The 17607-nt window shown below is 55.6% G+C and overlaps 1 protein-coding gene across 5 annotated transcripts in view; it reads right to left on the bottom strand.

The window, feature by feature from the left end:
* Positions 1 to 66: 66 nt before the first annotated feature.
* The window catches only part of CDH23 (cadherin related 23), a 438655-nt gene continuing 421114 nt past the window's right edge, over positions 67 to 17607 (bottom strand). For 3 of the 5 annotated variants that reach the window (XM_047759772.1, XM_047759774.1, XM_047759775.1), the window contains 21 exons: positions 17480 to 17596; positions 15966 to 16190; positions 15245 to 15414; positions 14884 to 15021; positions 13781 to 13900; positions 12094 to 12271; positions 11720 to 11931; positions 9415 to 9606; positions 9117 to 9230; positions 8013 to 8142; positions 7660 to 7911; positions 7419 to 7580; positions 5181 to 5437; positions 4710 to 4807; positions 4178 to 4298; positions 4014 to 4093; positions 3828 to 3868; positions 3605 to 3665; positions 2969 to 3098; positions 2613 to 2735; positions 67 to 1057 (listed from right to left, as the gene is read on the bottom strand). In XM_047759772.1, the coding sequence (XP_047615728.1) occupies positions 731 to 1057; positions 2613 to 2735; positions 2969 to 3098; positions 3605 to 3665; positions 3828 to 3868; positions 4014 to 4093; positions 4178 to 4298; positions 4710 to 4807; positions 5181 to 5437; positions 7419 to 7580; positions 7660 to 7911; positions 8013 to 8142; positions 9117 to 9230; positions 9415 to 9606; positions 11720 to 11931; positions 12094 to 12271; positions 13781 to 13900; positions 14884 to 15021; positions 15245 to 15414; positions 15966 to 16190; positions 17480 to 17596 (3248 nt within the window). In that variant the 3' untranslated portion in view covers positions 67 to 730. Of the gene's footprint in view, positions 1058 to 2107; positions 2213 to 2612; positions 2736 to 2968; positions 3099 to 3604; positions 3666 to 3827; positions 3869 to 4013; positions 4094 to 4177; positions 4299 to 4709; positions 4808 to 5180; positions 5438 to 7418; positions 7581 to 7659; positions 7912 to 8012; positions 8143 to 9116; positions 9231 to 9414; positions 9607 to 11719; positions 11932 to 12093; positions 12272 to 13780; positions 13901 to 14883; positions 15022 to 15244; positions 15415 to 15965; positions 16191 to 17479; positions 17597 to 17607 lie in introns of those variants that run through there. The other 2 variants (XM_047759778.1, XM_047759776.1) reach the window with 2 other exon arrangements.

The following is a 17607-nucleotide window of genomic DNA, read 5'->3' as shown; positions in this document are numbered from 1 at the left end:
TTTTAAAATGCAGATCATTCCAGCAAGTTCAGTGAGTACCCGTTGAACACAACCAAGGGGAGACTATTAAGGGAATAACTTAATTTAAAAAAGGATCATACACGAACACACCACATTCAAACCCAAGGGAAACATCAGTCATTTCTGAGTCGGGTACATTGGGGAAGCCGGTGAAATGGAGAGAAGGCCGTTCGCTGCTGTTGACCATGTCCTTGTGGGGAGGCAGGGATTACTTCCTGCCCCCACCTGGAGGTCCGGCCGGGGATGTGGCAGAAACGCACTGGAACTTGGAGTCAAAGAGTCAAGGCCAGGTTATGCCAGCTCTGGGCTCTCTTCCCCTGGCTGGGCACCTGTGCCGGGGGTGGGGTGGGGGGCAGGGGTGAGGAGGGAGGGGAAGAGGGCCTGTTTGGCCTCTTTCGGCTCAGCCTGGGCCGAGTTGGTCCTCAGACTCCTGGGCTCCCGGTGATCCTCCTTACCTCATCCTTAGATGCTTAGCATTTCCGTTAGGTTTTCTTAAAAAAATAACACATTTAATGAAGGTAGCGATCCGATGCTGAATGAGCATCTGGCAAAAGTAGAATCGGAGGCGGGCCTGCTGCTGGGCCAGCCCAAGGTCGCACACCCAGAGCTGCTGGGGAGGGGCCCGCAGCCTGCGGTCCTGGCCCTGCTCTTGGCCCAGGAGGGGGTGGGGGGTGGGCTGCTGCTCACACCAGTCGGACCCCCCGTGTGGTCATAGCTCTGTGATCTCCAGGGGGCTCTCCATGATCACGTCGCGTAGCTTGTGCAGGGGCGTGGATTTGGCGGACTCTGTGCGGGCATTGCGCTCGAAGGCGCTGGCCTCGGCAGTTGTCAGTGTCTCCAGTGAGCGGCCCAGGCCCTTCTGGTCGTCCTCAGGCAGGCTGTTGAGGTCAGTGGCCAGCAGCGTGCCTGTGCTGCCGTGCATCACGTGGATCCCATCGGGCCCCTTGAGCTCCGTCGGCGGCTTGTGGCAGAAGCGCAGGCTGCCCTGGCCGGGACTGCGCTCCCCAGGCTCCTCTTCCAGCTCAGTCTGGATCAGCTGCAAGAGGCCAGGACCCCCATATGTTTAGGGCCAGACCCAAGAGTGGAGCAGGTGGGTGGCCCCAGAGTCCCTCTCGCTCTGGGCCTGGTTTCCCTACCACACACAAGGAACCCTGGGCTTGTGCCACAGTGGGCCTGTCCAGCCTACAGTAGTGTTCCTCAAACAGTACGAGGGGGAACCCTGGAGACTTCTGGAGCTACAGATAGATGTGTTCTCTGGAGCACGGGCTTCCTATGAGAACCTTTTTAATTTCATGCAATCACTCTGATCTGTAAAGACCTTGTGACACAACTGTGGAATTTGTTACCAGGTTGGCCTCAAGCAGGATCAACCCTAACTGTGTCCACAGGTGGAAGAGGACGAGGTTTAGTGGAGAGACTCACAAATGGAGCTTCTTTTCTGTCTGCAGCTGTTTGCTCTTAGCCTATTCCAGTTGGGACTGTTGGCCCAGCTGAAAATCTGGAAGTTTTTTTTTTTTTTGCTTTTCAGGACTACACCCATGGCATATGGAAGTTCCCAAGCTGAGGATCAAATTGGAGCTACAGCTGCTGGCCTACACCACAGCCACAGCAACGCAGGATCCGAGCTATGTCTGTGACCTACACCACAGCTCAGGGCAATGCCAGACCCTTAATCCACTGAGTGAGGCCAGGGATTGAACTTGCATCCTCATGGATGCTAGTCAGATTTGTTTCTGCTGTGACACCCCAGGACCTCCCTGAAAATCTGGGTTTTTAACGTCTGACTTTTTAAGGTATTGACATATCATTCTAGGCAAATAAACATGTAGACCTATTTGACCCTATAGCCAATTTTCTAAGATGCCATCACCTCTTAAAGATATTTTGGGGTTCGTCAAATCTCAACACCCACCGATCCCTGCAGAGCCCAGAAAGTAAAGCCTCCCTGAATCTCCACCCAGCGACATCTTGGGCTCTGGCTACTGAACTTCAGAGACCCCGAGGAGGATGGAGGGCCAGAAGAGAGCAAGAGAGAAAACACCCCCAGGCCTGGGGCACAGCACACAGCTCCCAGCCCACCCACTACCTCAGAGATGGAGGAGTGGCAGGAGGAGGCTTTTTGCACCATCCGCTGTGCAAAGAGCTTTTTGAGCCGCAAGTAATCCTCTAGGACCACCTTCAGCAGCGAGCCCTGGGGGAGGGAGAGGGTTAACCCCCAGCAAGGCCCTCCTCTGCCTGCTCCACCCGACACGCACGCACTCGGACCGGGGTTGATGGAAGGTGACTCTGGGAGTCTGATGCTAGGGTAGACGATTGGGAGCAGAGCCTGGTGACAGCGGCCAACCAGGATCACGTGGGCTCCTGTCAGAGTCCTGGCCTCCAGCCCACTGCAGGCTGAAGTAGCTTCTTATCAGCCAGGTGCCCTGGCCCCTCTCTGCCTTCATGTTCTTGTCCCAGTGGAGAGCAGATCTAGCTGCGTCCCTAGAGGTGGAGAGAACTGTTTCCTAGGACCCCCCGACTCCCTACATCCTCTGGAGTAGGCCTGAGCTCCGCCAGGGGTCTGGGTACAGGAGCCTGCAGGGACAGCTCACCTTGATGGGCCCTTCTCTAATGATCTGGCCCAGCTTGGCAATGTTGTCATACTCTTGGATAGCTGCCCGCAGGTACCGGTCATCATCAGGCTTGACTGCTGCTGGTTCACGCCCAAAAGTTCCCTGGAGAGAGGGGACATTAGCCAGAACACAGGTAGACCTCATACATATGTGCACGCGCGCGTGCACACACACACATGTGCGCGCGCGCACACACACACACACACACACACACGCAGGGCAGGGCACCACTCCCCGGAGCCCAGCCCCTTGGCTGGCAGTGGCACAGACAAACCTACCTTCTCCCCATCCTCATGACCGTCCACCCCCTGCCCCTGGCCCAAGCCCAGGCTCACGTGGGTGCGAGTGGGGCTGTTCCACAGATCGGCGATCTCACTCAGGTTTTCTGGCAGGTCATCCTCATGCTCGGCCTGGGCGGCCAGCTCCAGGTTCCGGCAGAAAGGATCCAGCCACACGGGATTGGCCCTGCAGGTGGGGGGTGAGGTTGGGGAAGGGTGAGGAAGGAAGGCTTGAGGGGAGAGATGCCCTTGAAGCACACCCCTAACCCTCTGCCATTTCCCTGGCCAACGGTTGTGCCTTTCACGGGTCTGGGGGTGCAGGGCTGTGAGAAGCAGGCCCCTTGCCTGTGGCACCTGTGGACACGTCCTCCTACCTCGGCATCCTAATGGAACCAGGACAACATGTCATCCTGGATCAGTGCCAGTGCAGAGGCCTCACCCTACACCCAGTGCCCAAAGCCTGGGCCCCTAGGAACTTGGGGCCCAATCAGGGTGGGGAGCCCAGCTCAGAGATACGATTTCTGAAGGTGGAGGGAGAGGCGTGTCTTGCCCAGCAGGGGGCGCCCACACCCCAGGTTTCATTTGGTCCAGGATGCCCTCTGCTTGAGGGGCCGCAGTGGCGACTTCACCTCAGCTGGGTCCAGGGTGGGTCTCCCCAAAGTGTACCCAGCAGGGTTGAGGGACCCTACTCACCCGTCGAAGGAATACTTGTTGGTGTTGGGCATGTCCATGATGTCAATGAAGCCGCGATTCCCTGCAGAAGGATTGGGGCATGAAGGGGAAGTGTCCACCCCGCTGGGGCTGGGGCTGGGGCTGGGCCTGAGCTGGCCCTGTGAGGCCTGTGGGGGTGTTACTCTAGGCTCTTGGGGAGCCCTCCTGCCCTCCCACCTGCCTACCCATCACAGCCCTCGCTTACCTGCCGAGCCAGCCACGATGGCTTTGAGCTTCCTCTTGTGTCTGGAAAGAAGCAGAGGGGCTGGTGAAGGAGGCCGGGCTGGCGTCTCAGGGCCTGATGGCCCTGCCTGCCTCTGTGACCGCCCCTGGAGCCCTGTCCTGGGGCCAGTCAGTCTATCTCAAGGCAGGGTAGGGAGGGGTCACTCACACGGTCCTGTAGTACCAGTTCATGACGATGAAGAGCATGGCAGCCAGGAAGAGGAGAATGGCCAGGACAATGATCGCCATCTAGGGGAGCGGGGGCCAGACGTGAGTGGGCGAGAGCACCCGGGACAGTGAGAGGGCTGCTGGGGTGGGTGCCACCAGCTGTACCTGCAGGGCGGACATGTCGTCAGGTAGCCGGACAGAGATGGCGGGCTGCACATCCAGGACGTTGTAGTTCCGGAATAGATTCCGCAGTTGCTCCTTGTTTTCGTCGATCATCTGGATCACCCTGGGCGAGGGGCAGGGGCCTCAGCTCCCATCCTCAGCCGTGCCTCAAGAGCTCATCCCATTCAGGCCAGTCTGCCCCCGAATTCACCTCCCACCAAGCCTTTCAAGTTTAAGGCCCGCCCAGTGTGGATAGCTTTGTCCCTTACAGGGTCACCATCCCCTCGTACACGAGCCTGTTTGATCCTCACAATCAGTGTCCAGTCCCATTTCACCCAGAGGGGAGGATGGGGGGGCGGAGCTCCGCTCATGCACCCAGGCTGTGCCCTCTCTACCTGCCCTGCCCACCTCTCTCCGGGGGAAAGCCCCAGACAGCAAGCCTGATGGTGTTCAGCTGTGCCTCCGTAGGTGGGTCCCCTCCCCAACTCCAGGGCAAGGAGGCAGACTGACAGGCTGAGCACAGAGGCCCACTCACCGGTCGACGTCCAGGATGCGGTTGGTTTCGCGGTTCACCACGTGGATGAGCAGCTCTGTCTGTGCAAAGTTCACCCGACCTTTCTTGTCCACGTGGAACTAGGTGAGAAGGGGCATCATGGGGTGTGTGTGTGGCCGGAGCCAGGGGTGGGATGGGCAGGCCTCTTCTAGCAGCCCCTGCTGCCCTGCCCTGCCCTGCCCTGCCCGTAAACCCAGCACGACTGAATGCTCACCTGGGACCAAGCTCCATGGCAATCCCTTCACTGCACTGGGTCAGGCACTATTATGAGCCCCATCTTACAGATGAGGAAACTGAGACTCAGAGACCTCGAAGGACTCTCCCAAGGCCATGCAGCTAGGAAAGGACCGATCCCTTTCATACCCCTGATCTGTCTGCAGTGCCCTGTCCCTGTGGCCTGGTCCCCCTTCTCCCTCCACTGCCCCTGGACCCGGGGTGGGTTCCACAGGGCACCTGCACGTCATCAGTGTTGACGATGGCACCAGTGATGTTGGAGAGCAGGCGGATGAATTCTTCCTCGAAGCCACGCACGCGGTCGGGGATCTCGTTGATGACGATCTTGACCCGCTGGTCGTCCCTCAGGATGTAGATGCCGATGATGGCGGTGTCATTGTGACCTGCCAGGTCCCGGGCCACAATGTCCACCACAAAGTAGCCAGGGCTGTAGGCCATGAAGAGGTCGAAGGTGCGCAGGATGCCATCCATGCTCCCTGCGGGGAGAGCACACAGGCGGTGCAGCTCAGGGCCACCCAGGGCCCCCGAGTCCCTCCGCCCCCCAGAGGACCAAGGCCCAGGGATGTTCAGACACACTGAGGGGAGGTGGCAACTTGGGACGCAAGTGCCTGGGGGGCCCAGAGGGGGCAAAGGTGACAGAGGAGTGGGTACAAGGGAGGTGTCTCTCTGTAGGGGCAGTGACACTGACCTCAACTTTGCTGATTGTCACTGGAGAGCACAGCCAGTGCTGCAGAACTTGCACTGTTTCTAGATATGTCTAAGTTTGTATTTTATTTTTAATTCATTTTTTGTCTTTTTGTCTTTTTAGGGCTGCACCTGTGGCATATGGAGGTTCCCAGGCTAGGGGTCGAATCGGAGCTGTAGCTGCCAGCCTTTGCCAGAGCCACAGCCACAGCCAGATCCGAGGTGCATCTGTGACCTACACCACAGCTCATAGCAATGCTGGGTCCTTAACCACTGAGCAAAGCCAGGAATCAAATCCGAAACCTCGTGGTTCCTAGTCAGATTCATTTCTGCTGCGCCACGACGGGAACTCCCTAAGTTTTTATTTTAAACATGTTGCACATTAAAACCCAACTGTGGGAGGCACTGGTCCAAGGACAGCAAGTTTGGGACTCTGCTGTCCCATGCTGGAGTGTTTCTGGGTCCCCTCATTGTCTGTCTCACACACATTTGCTTTGCAATTCCACAGCCACCGTAGAGAGATGACCGGCAGTGGTCTGGCCCTGTCTTCTCTTAGAAAACAGTAGGCATGGCTTGAAAATCTGCCACTTCTAGTTGTGTGCCCCTTGACAAGCTACATATACTCTCTGTGCTTTCATTTATTAAAATTACAGCAGTGGGGGAGTCCCCTTTGTGGCACAGCGGAAACCAATCCAACTAGCATCCATGAGGATGCGGGTTTGATTCCTGGCCTTGCTCAGTGGGTCTGGGATCTGGTATTGCTGTGGCTGTTGGTGTAGGTCGGCAGCTACAGCTCTGATTAGACCCCTAGCCTGGGAACTTCCATATGCTGCAGGTGCGGTATTAAAAAAAAAAAAAATTAGAGCAATGGGAACTCAGAGGACAAAGGGGTGGTGTCTGGTTGTGTGATTGAAGGTGGCAGCATATGAACTAGACTTCAAAGGATGGTTGGGGGCGCATATCTAAAGGCAGGGGTCAAGGTCAGGATGGGATTCCAGGAAGTTAAGACAAAGGACCAAAGGCCCAGGGGAGGATGGCGTAGAGCAGACTGAAGGGAACAGTGGGCACAGGACCTTAAGGGTAGTAAGCGGCTGTGGAACCAGAAAGAGGGATTAGAGGAAGACCTAGCAAGCCCTGAAAGCCAGGCCAAGGAGTCTGGATTGAGTGCTGTCAGCAGAGAAGAGCAGGGAAGGAGGTGGAGCTGGAGGGAAGGTAATGGGACACTCACTGGATACCTTCTAGAACCTAACCCAGAGACACTCAGCTGGCACACAGGCAAATGCAAAAGCAAACATGCATACTTTTAGGGTCAGGTGTGCTCTTTGAATTCTGGCTCCCCAGTGCCTACCAAGCACAGTGGTGGACGCAGGGGAGGGTGAAGTGCACCAAGGGAAAGCTAGGTGGATATATAGAAAGGAGAATGGGAAGATGGATGGATGGATGGATGGATGGGTGGACAGATGCATGAATGAGGATGAATGGATGCACGGGTGGATGGGTGGAGGGAGTGTTCAGTGGGTGGGTGGACAGATGGATAAATGGTTGATGAGGGGATGGGAGAAAAAGAAGAAAGTGGGCGGGTGGATACAGAGATGGATAGGTGGAGTAGGGAAGAGAGAGGTGGATGAAGGAAAAGATTAACAAATGATGTCTGGCTGAAGAATGGATGGATGGATGGATGGATGGCCGCTCATGCCCTGTGGATCCCACACAGACCCCACCGCCTCCAGACATAGTCCTTGCAGTAACAGAGGTCTTGGCTGGAGCCCCTACCCATGGTGAAGACCTGGCCCACATCCTCAGAGTCATTGGCAAGGGCCCGGAAGTAGTGGATGGCCAGGATGCTGTAGAAGACAAGGCTGTTGTTGCCAATGTCTGCGTCCAGGGCCAGCACCTGGATTAGCTCCGAGCCCACTTTGGCGTCGGTGGCCACTCCTGCAGGAATGGGCAGGCGAGTGTCAGTGGCAGCACAGAGGGCTCCCCGTGCCCCAGGCCCAGGCCCTGGCCCCTGCACCTGCAGTGTACTCGGCCTTGGTGAAGCGTGGCGGCTGGTCGTTGATGTCCTCCAGCATGACACGCACTTCCTGCAGGGTGAGGTCAGTGACCAGGTCAAGGGCTAGGGAGGGCCCACGGGGAGGTGTCCAGCTGCGATTGCTTGAGGCCTTGACAATGAGGGAGAAGACGGCTTCGCGCTCTCTGTCCAGGTCCCGCAGCACCAGTAGGCACCCATCCGGCTGTAGATGGAAGTTCTTCTCATCGTTGCCGGCTGAGGGTGGGACCATGGCACGGGGTAAGGGGCAGGGCTGGGCATATTTGGGTCATCTCCAGCCCCAGGGTAGGTAGGGCACTAGCCCCCTCAGGCCTCACCTGCGATGAAGTAGTACACGATGGCATTGGGGCCCTCATCTGCGTCCACAGCGCCTGTCACATTTCCCACGAGGGTGCCACGCGGTGAGTGCTCGGGCACGGTCAGCAGCTGGTACTGGGGACTGCCTTTCTGCAGGGGAAGAAGGAGCTCAGGGGAGCCGAGGGAAGGCCTGAGCTTCCGGCTCCTGCCAGAGGGCCCTCGGCAGTGCTCATGTGGGTGCTGTGGGGTTTTTTGCCCACGTCTTGCAAGGTAAGCAGAACTACTGAAACCTCAAGGGAGCCAGGGCTGGGCTGGAGAGACTCCAGCTCAGGCCTCAGGGAGTGTCACCCAGTGACATCCTCCATGGGGTAGGCTGGGCTTGGCATGTTCTCTGAAGCCTCCCAGCACCCAGATGGATGTTTTTTCTTTCTCTAACATTAGGAGAGAAATTTTTAAATTTCTTTTTAGGGCTGCATTTGTGGCACATGGAAGTGCCCAGGCTAGGGGTCGAAGGGAGCTGTAGCTACTGGCCTGTACCACAGCCACAGCAATGCAGGTTCAGAGCCACGTCTGTGACCTACACTGCAGCTCACCGCAACACCAGATCCCCGACCCCCTGAGTGAGGCCAGGGATCGAACTTGCATCCTCATGGATACTAGTCAGATTCATTTTCACTGTGCCACAACGGGAACTCCCAGATGGATGTTTGAACAAGCAGGGCACCTGTACACACACACACACACACACACACACACACACACAATCTCCAGGGAATATCACATCCCATGTGCACACAATAAGAGCAAACCAACAAGTTGGAGTCTTTGTCCATACAAGGAGCTCAGCCCCAGCTCACTAAAGCAGAACTATTTTCAGGCTTCTTGTGTGATCGTGCATGCAAACATGGGAATGTCAGCTCCCGAGTCAGGCATTTTTGACTGCTGGGTAGTGCCTTGACATAGTAGCTGCTCAATAACTAGTTGCTCTGTGAAGTGCTGTGCAGTTTCCACACGTAACCATGTGTGTATACGGCACAGTGTGCACACGAAAGCGTGTGCACTGTGCTTGCAGGCAGCTGGGTCCCTGTGTGGCTGTGACCAGGGCAACGGATGGGTGAGCTCACTGGAGGCCTCACGAAGAGGGGCTCGTTGTCATCAATGTCCTCCAGGGCCACCTGCAGCGGCTGCATAGTCTCATAGGGCACTGGCTGGCCCAGGTCGCTGGCCACCAGGATGAGCTGGGGGCAGAGAAGTGCAGTTAGAGACGGAGATGAAGGGCCCCAGGCAGGCAACCCCCGAGGACAGGTCACTACCCTCAAAGTTCTAGGTGGGGACATGGTGGCCCTGTGCTCGGAGCCGTCTTTTCCTCAGCCCCGCCCCTTGCCCTGGGCCCACCCCTCGCACTAGGCCCCGCCCCCTTACGCTGTACACTGCCTGCTTCTCGCGGTCCAGGCGCTGTGCGGTCTGGATAAGGCCGCTGATTGGGTCGATGGTGAAGTACTCCCAGTCCCGGTTGCCTGTGGTCTTCAGGAAGCTGTAGCGCACGGCCCCATTGAGGCCCTCGTCCTTGTCTGTGGCGTAGACCTCGTACACGTTGGAGTGCAGCGGGATCTCCTGCAGGGGGCGGGGAAGGGAGGCTCCTGGAGCATCTTGAAAGAATCCCAGCTCCCACCTCCAGGCCCAGTGGAACACTTGTTCTTTCGCCTTCCTGGCTGACTGATCTCACCACCTCCAGCATCCTTATGAAACGCCCGTCTGCTTGGCTGAATCCTTCTGGAGCCTGAGCATCTGCTACAACAAAACTTCAGCCCACCTCCAGCCAAGGCCACTGTCCAGCCAGGGATCCACTAGGCTCTGGACTCTCTATGGGTGACTGCCCTTCCAGGGGCTGTCCCATCCCTCCCATCCCGCTGCATGCTGAGGCTTGGAAGACAGACGGGAAGCCCAAAGCTGAGGCCACAGCCGCCCTCTGTTCCTGAGTCTGTCTTGCTCTCTGCTACCCTAATCACAGGAGCTCCAGGTACCCCCAAACAACTCTATTCACCCAATGGGTACCTGAAAATGGGGGCAGGCAGGAGACACGGTGGCCAGAGACTGGACATCTGGGTTCTAGTCTGTTACTAAGTTACCATGTGACCTGGACACGCCACTTCGCCTCTTTGATCAGTGGTGTCTACAGTCCCTTAAGTCTGAGACATCAAAAAACCTGACATCCACTATTGGCCCATGAAAAGGCTGCCAAGGGCACAAGAAAAAGAGCATGTTTCTTGGCTTTTAGTTCAAAAATTATCAACTCAGCATGGTTTCACTGTTTTATCTCATTGATCATGACAATCAGAAACTCCAAATGGCAGTTAACGTCTAATTGATAGAAAGTGGGATGACAGACATAACTACTTAACAAATGCTGGTTGTTTGGAAGACATGCGTCTTTCCAAATAGGAATGTCTTGAAGTTCCTCTTACTAAAAACTTAGTAAAGGGGGCCATTAGGATGGAAAAGAACTAGATTATTATTATTTTTTTCCTTTCTGGCTGCATCTGCAGCATGTGGAAGTTCCTGGGCTAGGGATTGAACCTGTGCCACACCAGCAACCAGACTGCAGTGCAACACCAGATCCTTAACCTGTTGTGCCACAGGAGAACTCCTATTATTGTTAATTTATGCCCTGCTTCATTCTACGAAAAAATTTGAGGCGGCTTACAATAATGTATATAATAAGAGTGAACAAGTTAAAAGAGTCGGGGTAAAAAAAGAAACAATTGGAAGGAAGATAGAAACTGAGGGATGGGAGGTAAGGCATGTGGACTAAATCCCTGTGACATCATTCAAGATGAGATGACCACTACGAGCTCCCTAGTGGGCAAAGCAAAGAGGACCACTGCATCACTGCAATAGACACAGGTAAAAGCAAATTACAAGGTAAAAGCACAATACCTCCTAGAGCTCAGCACTGGGAAAAATTTCTCCCATGGGACCTCTAAGAGGAGATTGAGTGACAGCAAGGACTTAACACTGACATTCTGAGATGTGGAGACATGCGGAAGTTTGGGGAGCAAAGAACAAGTGGGAGACACTGCCAGTGTTCCATCAAGGAGCATTCTGGACTTGGGTGCCGAGAGAAAGGAGGGCAAGGGCAAGGGGTCAAAGGAGTACTTCCCCATCTTTAGCAGGCAACTGAGAGCAAGATATGAAAGAAGAATTGGAGACAGTCAGAAGCTCAGCCACTTCCCCTTGTTTCTTATTTTGATGCTCAAGTCCCAGGCTGTCTCCACACTGGTATCAGCAGGAAGAGCAGACAGACGGAAGGGGCTGTGTATTTATTTTGAGAGACAAGTATGGGGGAAGTGACTTGTGCGGGAGATGGTCTTTCTTGGCAGAAATCTAGGAGCAAGAGGTGGGGCATCTACTATTATTAGCCCCATTTTGCAGATGAAAAAGACAGACTCAGAGAAGTCACTTGCTTAAGGTTGTTTGGCTGGTAAGCGATAGAGTCGGATGTGGACCAAAGAGCTTCTGCTGGCACAGCCCGTATTACTAACCACTGCTCAATACTGCCCCGTGGGGCACTCAGCCGGCCTGGTCCCTGCTCTGGCCTCCGTTTCCCTGCCTTTGCAATGGGAGTCCCTTCCCTCTCTCAGGCTGCAGGATGACTGCAGGATGGAAAAGCGGGCTGGACATCGGAAGGGGGTGTGGGTGGGTGGGAGGCCCCCAGGGACAGCAGTACCTCTCTGATGCGGAGGATGGTGCCATTGGGTGGGCGCACGAAGACGGGGCGGTTGTCATTGACGTCGATAACCTCCACGAGCAGCATGGTGGTGCCCCAGAGGGGGGGCTCCCCGCTGTCCGTGGCCACCACGGTCAGGTTGAACCTTTCATAGGACTGCAGGGGCCGCTTCGTGGTCACCAGGCCCGAGTCCAAGTCCACGTGGAAGGCCTCTGGCAGGTGGGGCAGGAGAGGAGGGCATGGCTCTGGCCAAGACAACCTTCCTATCCTTCATGCTCCTCCTCCCCCTCCCCTCTGCCCAGCCTGGGGCTGCAGGGGAGGCAGCCTGCCCCTCCCACTGCTGGGGCATCACGGGTGGGGAGCAGGCTGCGTACCCACGCCAGGGCCCTCAAGTGAGTAGGCCAACTCCCCATTGGAGCCCTCGTCCTGGTCGGTGGCCATCATGGTGATGACCGAGGTGCCCGCTGGCTCATTCTCGTACACACTCGTGCTGAACTGGGGCTTGGAGAACTGGGGCCGGCAGTCATTGACATCCAGCACTTGGATCACCACCTGGAGGGGAGGTTGAGGTCAAAGGTCAGGAGCATATTGGGGGCTGCTTCCGGCCACCAGCTCATATAGGAGTAAGCCGGGTGGATGGTGCCCAGTGTTTAGTTTGAACTCAAACTTTGCTTAACCCCCTGAGCCTCTGTTTGCTTCGCTATATACTGGGAACAAGGGGATCTGATTTCTTAGGGGCTGGTGAGGCTCCCGCGTGATGGTACATGCTCAGTGCCTGGACTGAGTAAACGCGCTGCAACCAGTACTGTGGTTCACAGGTCATCTGTGTCTGGGTCTTGAAGCAGGAGCTCGTCCCCACCTGCCTCCTACTCTGTCCTTTGCTCCTTCCCACAGTGCCCCATATCTCCAATTCTAATCTCTGAGTCTTAATGCTGGACTGTGAGTTCTCCCCTCCCAAAGGCCCTCTGGACTGGGGTTTGTGTCTGGCCTGGGACTTGGCTCTCTCTGCTGACCCCACAGCCCAGGGCAGGTCCTATGGAGTCCCCAGGCCTTTTTTTCCCTTGGCTGCTGTGGCCCTGCCTGATTGCATTGGCATCAGAGCCCTTCACAGCCACAGTTGCAAGAACTCTTTTCTGTGCACAAAGCGCTTTCCAACCTCCCATCCTACCCCCCGACTCTCCACTACCCTGGGAGGGAGGCATTCTCAGTTCCATCTCTGCCCTTGATTCCCTGCAGCTTTGACAACCTAGGCTCGGGAACTTACGTGATAAATGCAGTGTGCTCAGCCAGTGGCCCTTAATCTGACTACAAATACTGCACTTTTCCCAACCCAGCACATTCTTATGTGACAGGACAAGATGCAGATATCTGAGTGCTCCAAGCTCTGTCCCCTACCTGCTAAAGAGACTTTCTCTTGGCCCGCTCAGCTTCTCACCTCCCCACCCTTCAGGAGACTTTTCTTTAGATGATCAGGTTATTGTTGGGAGACTTGGTAAGAACTGAATATAGAAAGACAGGGCTGGAAAGGGCAGAAAGAAGTGGGAGAGAGAAAAAGAAGGCAAAGCCTTGAAGTGTGGGACTTCAGAAATGGGGACAGAACTTAAAGGTGGGAAGTTGGCCTCAGAGCAACTATGTGGATGCTAAGACCTGGAATGGAAATAGGGTTGTAAATCTGATCCCTTGTGAGTATTAAAAGACATAAATAAAGATAGCTGCTTTATAGTTATGTTTGCTTGCTGCACGGTGTTTATTTCAATAGGACATCATGGATACCCTGGGCCATGTGGAGCCCCAGGATTTATCTGGGTTATACCCAGTTATGTTTGGCTGCCTTAGCTTGGGTTTGGCACAAGAAGTTTCTCCTACAGAGTCCCTATCTCTCTAAGCCACAGCCAGCGTGAAGTCCCAGCTAAGCTCTTGCCTTCTCCTTCCTGTCACCATGCCTCTGAGTGGAATGGGTGGCTCTCCTCCCACTCTACAGTAGCCATTCTCTAAAGACTTTGCCTGCTGCCTCCACAGCCACAATGCCTCGTGTCCTTGGTCCATGAGAAGCGCCCTCACCTGCACCGAATTTTCCCGACGGTTGCTGGCTATGTCCCCAGGGTTGTCTTTGGCCAAGGCAGTCAGGATATAGTGGTCCTTCTTTTCCCGGTCCAGAGGGGACAGCACATAGATGTCACCCTAGTAAGAGGAGGTTGGAGTCAGGTCCTTCATCAATTCAACAGATATTTATTGAGCTTCGACCATGTGAAGACACTGTTCTGGGCTCTGGAGATTCAGCACTGAAAAGACAACATCTCTGCCCCGTGGAGCAATAATTCTAGTGGCTCTGCTTGCCCTCATGACCCAAGTCCCCATGGAGATGGGATGAATAGCCCAGGCTGGAGCTCACTACGCCACCAGGTATACAGTAGAACCCCATGAAGTATTCACAGTGCCAGGCCATGAGTGTGTCTGACTGTTCACACCAAGAAGATGGAGAGAAACCCTGTTGAAAGGGCAGCATGCAGGGGGATGTGGGCAGACAAAGGGAGGGAAAGTCCAGATCTAGCCCAGTAACTGGGGAAAGCCCTGGTCAACCACCCCCAGGCCACAGGGCTCTCTCGCTGTACTGGAACAAAGGCTTTGAACCAATCTGCCAACATTTGAAATCATCACCCATCTTTTCTCTTGAGCTGCTGCTTTCCCACAAGTCTGAGACACATGGGAGCAAGGGGGCTATGCTTCTTCCATCCCCTGGCACTGAGGATAGGGCCATGTATACAGGAAGTGCTCCAACACTATGCCCACTTTCTGCAGCGCTTCCTATGCCTCTCTTCTGACAGTTTCAAAAAGCAGTCACATGGACTGGAATCAAGGTTTCTAGTCTGCTGGTGACACATCTCAGAAGTTTTTGGCTCCCAGGCGGCTAGTTCCAAATGATTTTGGCCACTTCCTTCCATGTCTGCTCAGACAGAAAGGCCACAGTCTACAGGATGTCTGGGTCTCTGATGAGAACAGGGCTTGCTGACTTGGCTGAAAGACCTCTGAGGCTATAGATGTCCAGGTGGCAGGACTCAGAAAGAGGGGTATGACTGCAATATTTCTGGTGGCTTCTCAGCCTGTGACCCTGGGCCCTTCCCACCTCCCACTCCCCAAACCCAGGCCCTCCACTGCCCACTTACTGTGGTGGGGTTGATGGAAAACTTGCCCTCACCATCCACAAGGCTGTACTCAATGAGGGCAAAGTTGCCCGAGTCAGCGTCAGTAGCAGTGACCGTCAGGATGACTGTGTCCACAGGAACATCCTCAAAGACAGCTTCCTAGAGCCCAGTGGGCAGGGAGAAAGGATGGGCCGTGGTCAGTCTAGAGTCGCTACCCTTGCCCGAGAAACTCACTGAAGCAGATCATCCAGAGCATCAAGCTCTTCTTGGGTGGTCACTCCCACGGGACTTTAAGGCTGCCAGGGTGGGAGTGGAAGATGCCCAAAGGGCCCAAGGAATGGGCACAGGTCCCAGGACCCAATCTGTTGACCTGGCCATGCACCTGGTAGGAGAGCTGGTCAAAGATGGGATTGTTGTCATTGATGTCCACAATCTCCAGGTAGACGGGAATCTCCGCTGCCCGGGGTGGGGACCCATTGTCTGAGGCCCTCACGGTAAAGTTGAGCCAGTGCACTTCCTCATAGTCTACCGTCCGGTTGGCAATGACCTTCCCTAAGACACAGAGACACCCACTGCCATTTTGGCCACCCCTCACTCGTGGAAGCTCTCCAAAGTATGATGAGCAGGGTCTGGGGCTCTGAGGGATGGGTGGGGTCCCTTGAAGGAGGAGGTTGGCCAGGCAGCATGGCAGGCCAGAGAGCTGAGGGCAAACGACATCCAGTTGTTCTCCTTACTGGAGGGGTGAGAAAGCTTTTCACAAGTCAAAGGATATACAGGACCTCCTCGGAGACACTTTCCTCTTGGCCTTCTTGCTCCCCTAAGGGATACTAATTGTGGAGCTTGAGGGGCAGAGAGGGTGATGGAGTATTCCAGATGTCTAAGGGGGCTTCCATCCCAACCCAGAGCTAGGCACTCTGTCCTTGCCTCTAGTCTGGGCATCTGGGAGTGACTAGAATGTGAGCCATATTGGATCTGGTCTAGCCCACAGAGGGGCCACCGTGAGGCTCCAACGGGGGGATGAGAAGCGAGCCATGGTCCCCCTTGGAGCCTGAGAAGGCACAGACATGTCCCCCAACCCCACCTCTGGCAGATTTCCCACCTACCCGCTGAGGAGTCTTCTAGCTGGACATAGCCCGGGGGCATCAGGTCCAGCAGGGTGTAGGTGATCAGCCCATTGAGGCCCTTATCAGGGTCCACGGCTGCCACAGCGATGAGTGTGGTGCCCGGGGTGGCCCCCTCCAGGATCCGCTCTGTGTAGTAGGTGATCCCAAAGGGCTTGAACTGGGGCGTGTTGTCATTGACGTCCAGGATGTTGACCGTCAGCTTGGCTGGGGGTGAGAGTGGCATGAAGGGGCCTCAACCTGGCTGGGCCAGGCCTTCCTAAGTCTCACCCAAGCCCAGAGAGGAGGATGGCGACATCTCACAGCCCACTTGGGGCCCCCTGAAGCTTGTCCCAACCCTCGGGCAGTGGCCTGTGACCCCTTCCTTTGGTCTGGTCATGTGCCCTTCCACAGGGAAAGGAGCTTGGGTTCTGCCCACTGGCTGGGTACCTTTAGTGGAGTCCCTGGCCCCTCGCTACACCGCCTCAGTCCCCTAACTTGTCCCATGATACAAGACTAGGAGGATCTTCAGGACCCTTTCCAGGATTCGACCTTTTATTTCCTGTCTGATTTGTTCCCTCTGTATAAGCCGCCTGGGCCCTTTGCCTTCTGAGCCTGGCACAAGTAGGAGGTGACTATGCCTGTTCTTCCTTCCTAAAAATGTGGGCCTCTGAGCAATGAAGATAAGCAGCCTGAAGCTGCCAGGCCTGTCTCCCTACCCCAGCAGCTGTCCTTGCCTCAGGGCAGAGGCCACGTGAGGCCACCCCACCCCTACATCCCCCTCCCGGGTCCCTGCTTGGCTCACATAAAATCCAGTGCCTCTAGAAGCCCCTTCCAGCTCATGCTGCATGAGCCAGGCATCCCGTGTTCAGCTGCAGAAGGCAGCATGCATGCCCCTCTCTTCTCTGCCATGATGCTGGCATCCCCCGATGTGGCCTCAAGTTTCCTTCCTCTCGGAAGATCTTTTTTTTTTTTGCATTTTGCTTTTTTTAGGGCTGCACTTGCATCACATGGAGGTTCCCAAGCTATGGGTTGAATCGGAGCTGCAGCTGCTGGTCTACGCCAGAGTCACAGCAGGGTGGGATCTGAGCCGCATCTGCGACCTACACCACAGCTCACATCAACACTGGATCCTTAACCCACTGAACGAGGCCAGGGCTTGAACCCGCAACCTCATGGTTCCTAGTCAGATTCATTTCCGCTGCGCCACAATGGGAACTCCCCCCCTCTCTGCAGATCTGAGGTTCCTGTCTCACATTCCAGCCACACCCCGATTACCAGTTCTGACAATAGGATTCCAACCTAAGTCTCAGTCCCCTTCCAGCCTCTCCCTAACAACTGGGACAAAGGGCCACCCTCAGTCTCTGTAGCTGCTACCTTCCCCACCCCTCAGGCAGCAACTACTGGCAGCTCCTGCAGCTGGGTCCTGCTGCTCCCTCCCTGGGTCCAGGCCTGTGCCTTTTCCGCCCTGTTCTCTCTATATGAGATGTTGTGGGAGGTACCTGGGGGGAACCTACCATTTGGCACGCTGACGGAGCGCTCTGGTAGGTCGCTGGCATTGTCAATCACTGAGAGAGTGACCTCATAGGTGGCAACCAGTTCCCGGTTGAGGGGGGACTTCACCATTACAGACCCTGTAGACCAG

The sequence above is a fragment of the Phacochoerus africanus genome, chromosome 15 (genome assembly GCF_016906955.1).
Source record: "Phacochoerus africanus isolate WHEZ1 chromosome 15, ROS_Pafr_v1, whole genome shotgun sequence".
Classification (NCBI taxonomy): Eukaryota; Metazoa; Chordata; class Mammalia; order Artiodactyla; family Suidae; genus Phacochoerus; species Phacochoerus africanus.
Note: the sequence above shows the minus strand (reverse complement) of the source record. Positions and strands in the feature narration are given on the sequence as shown.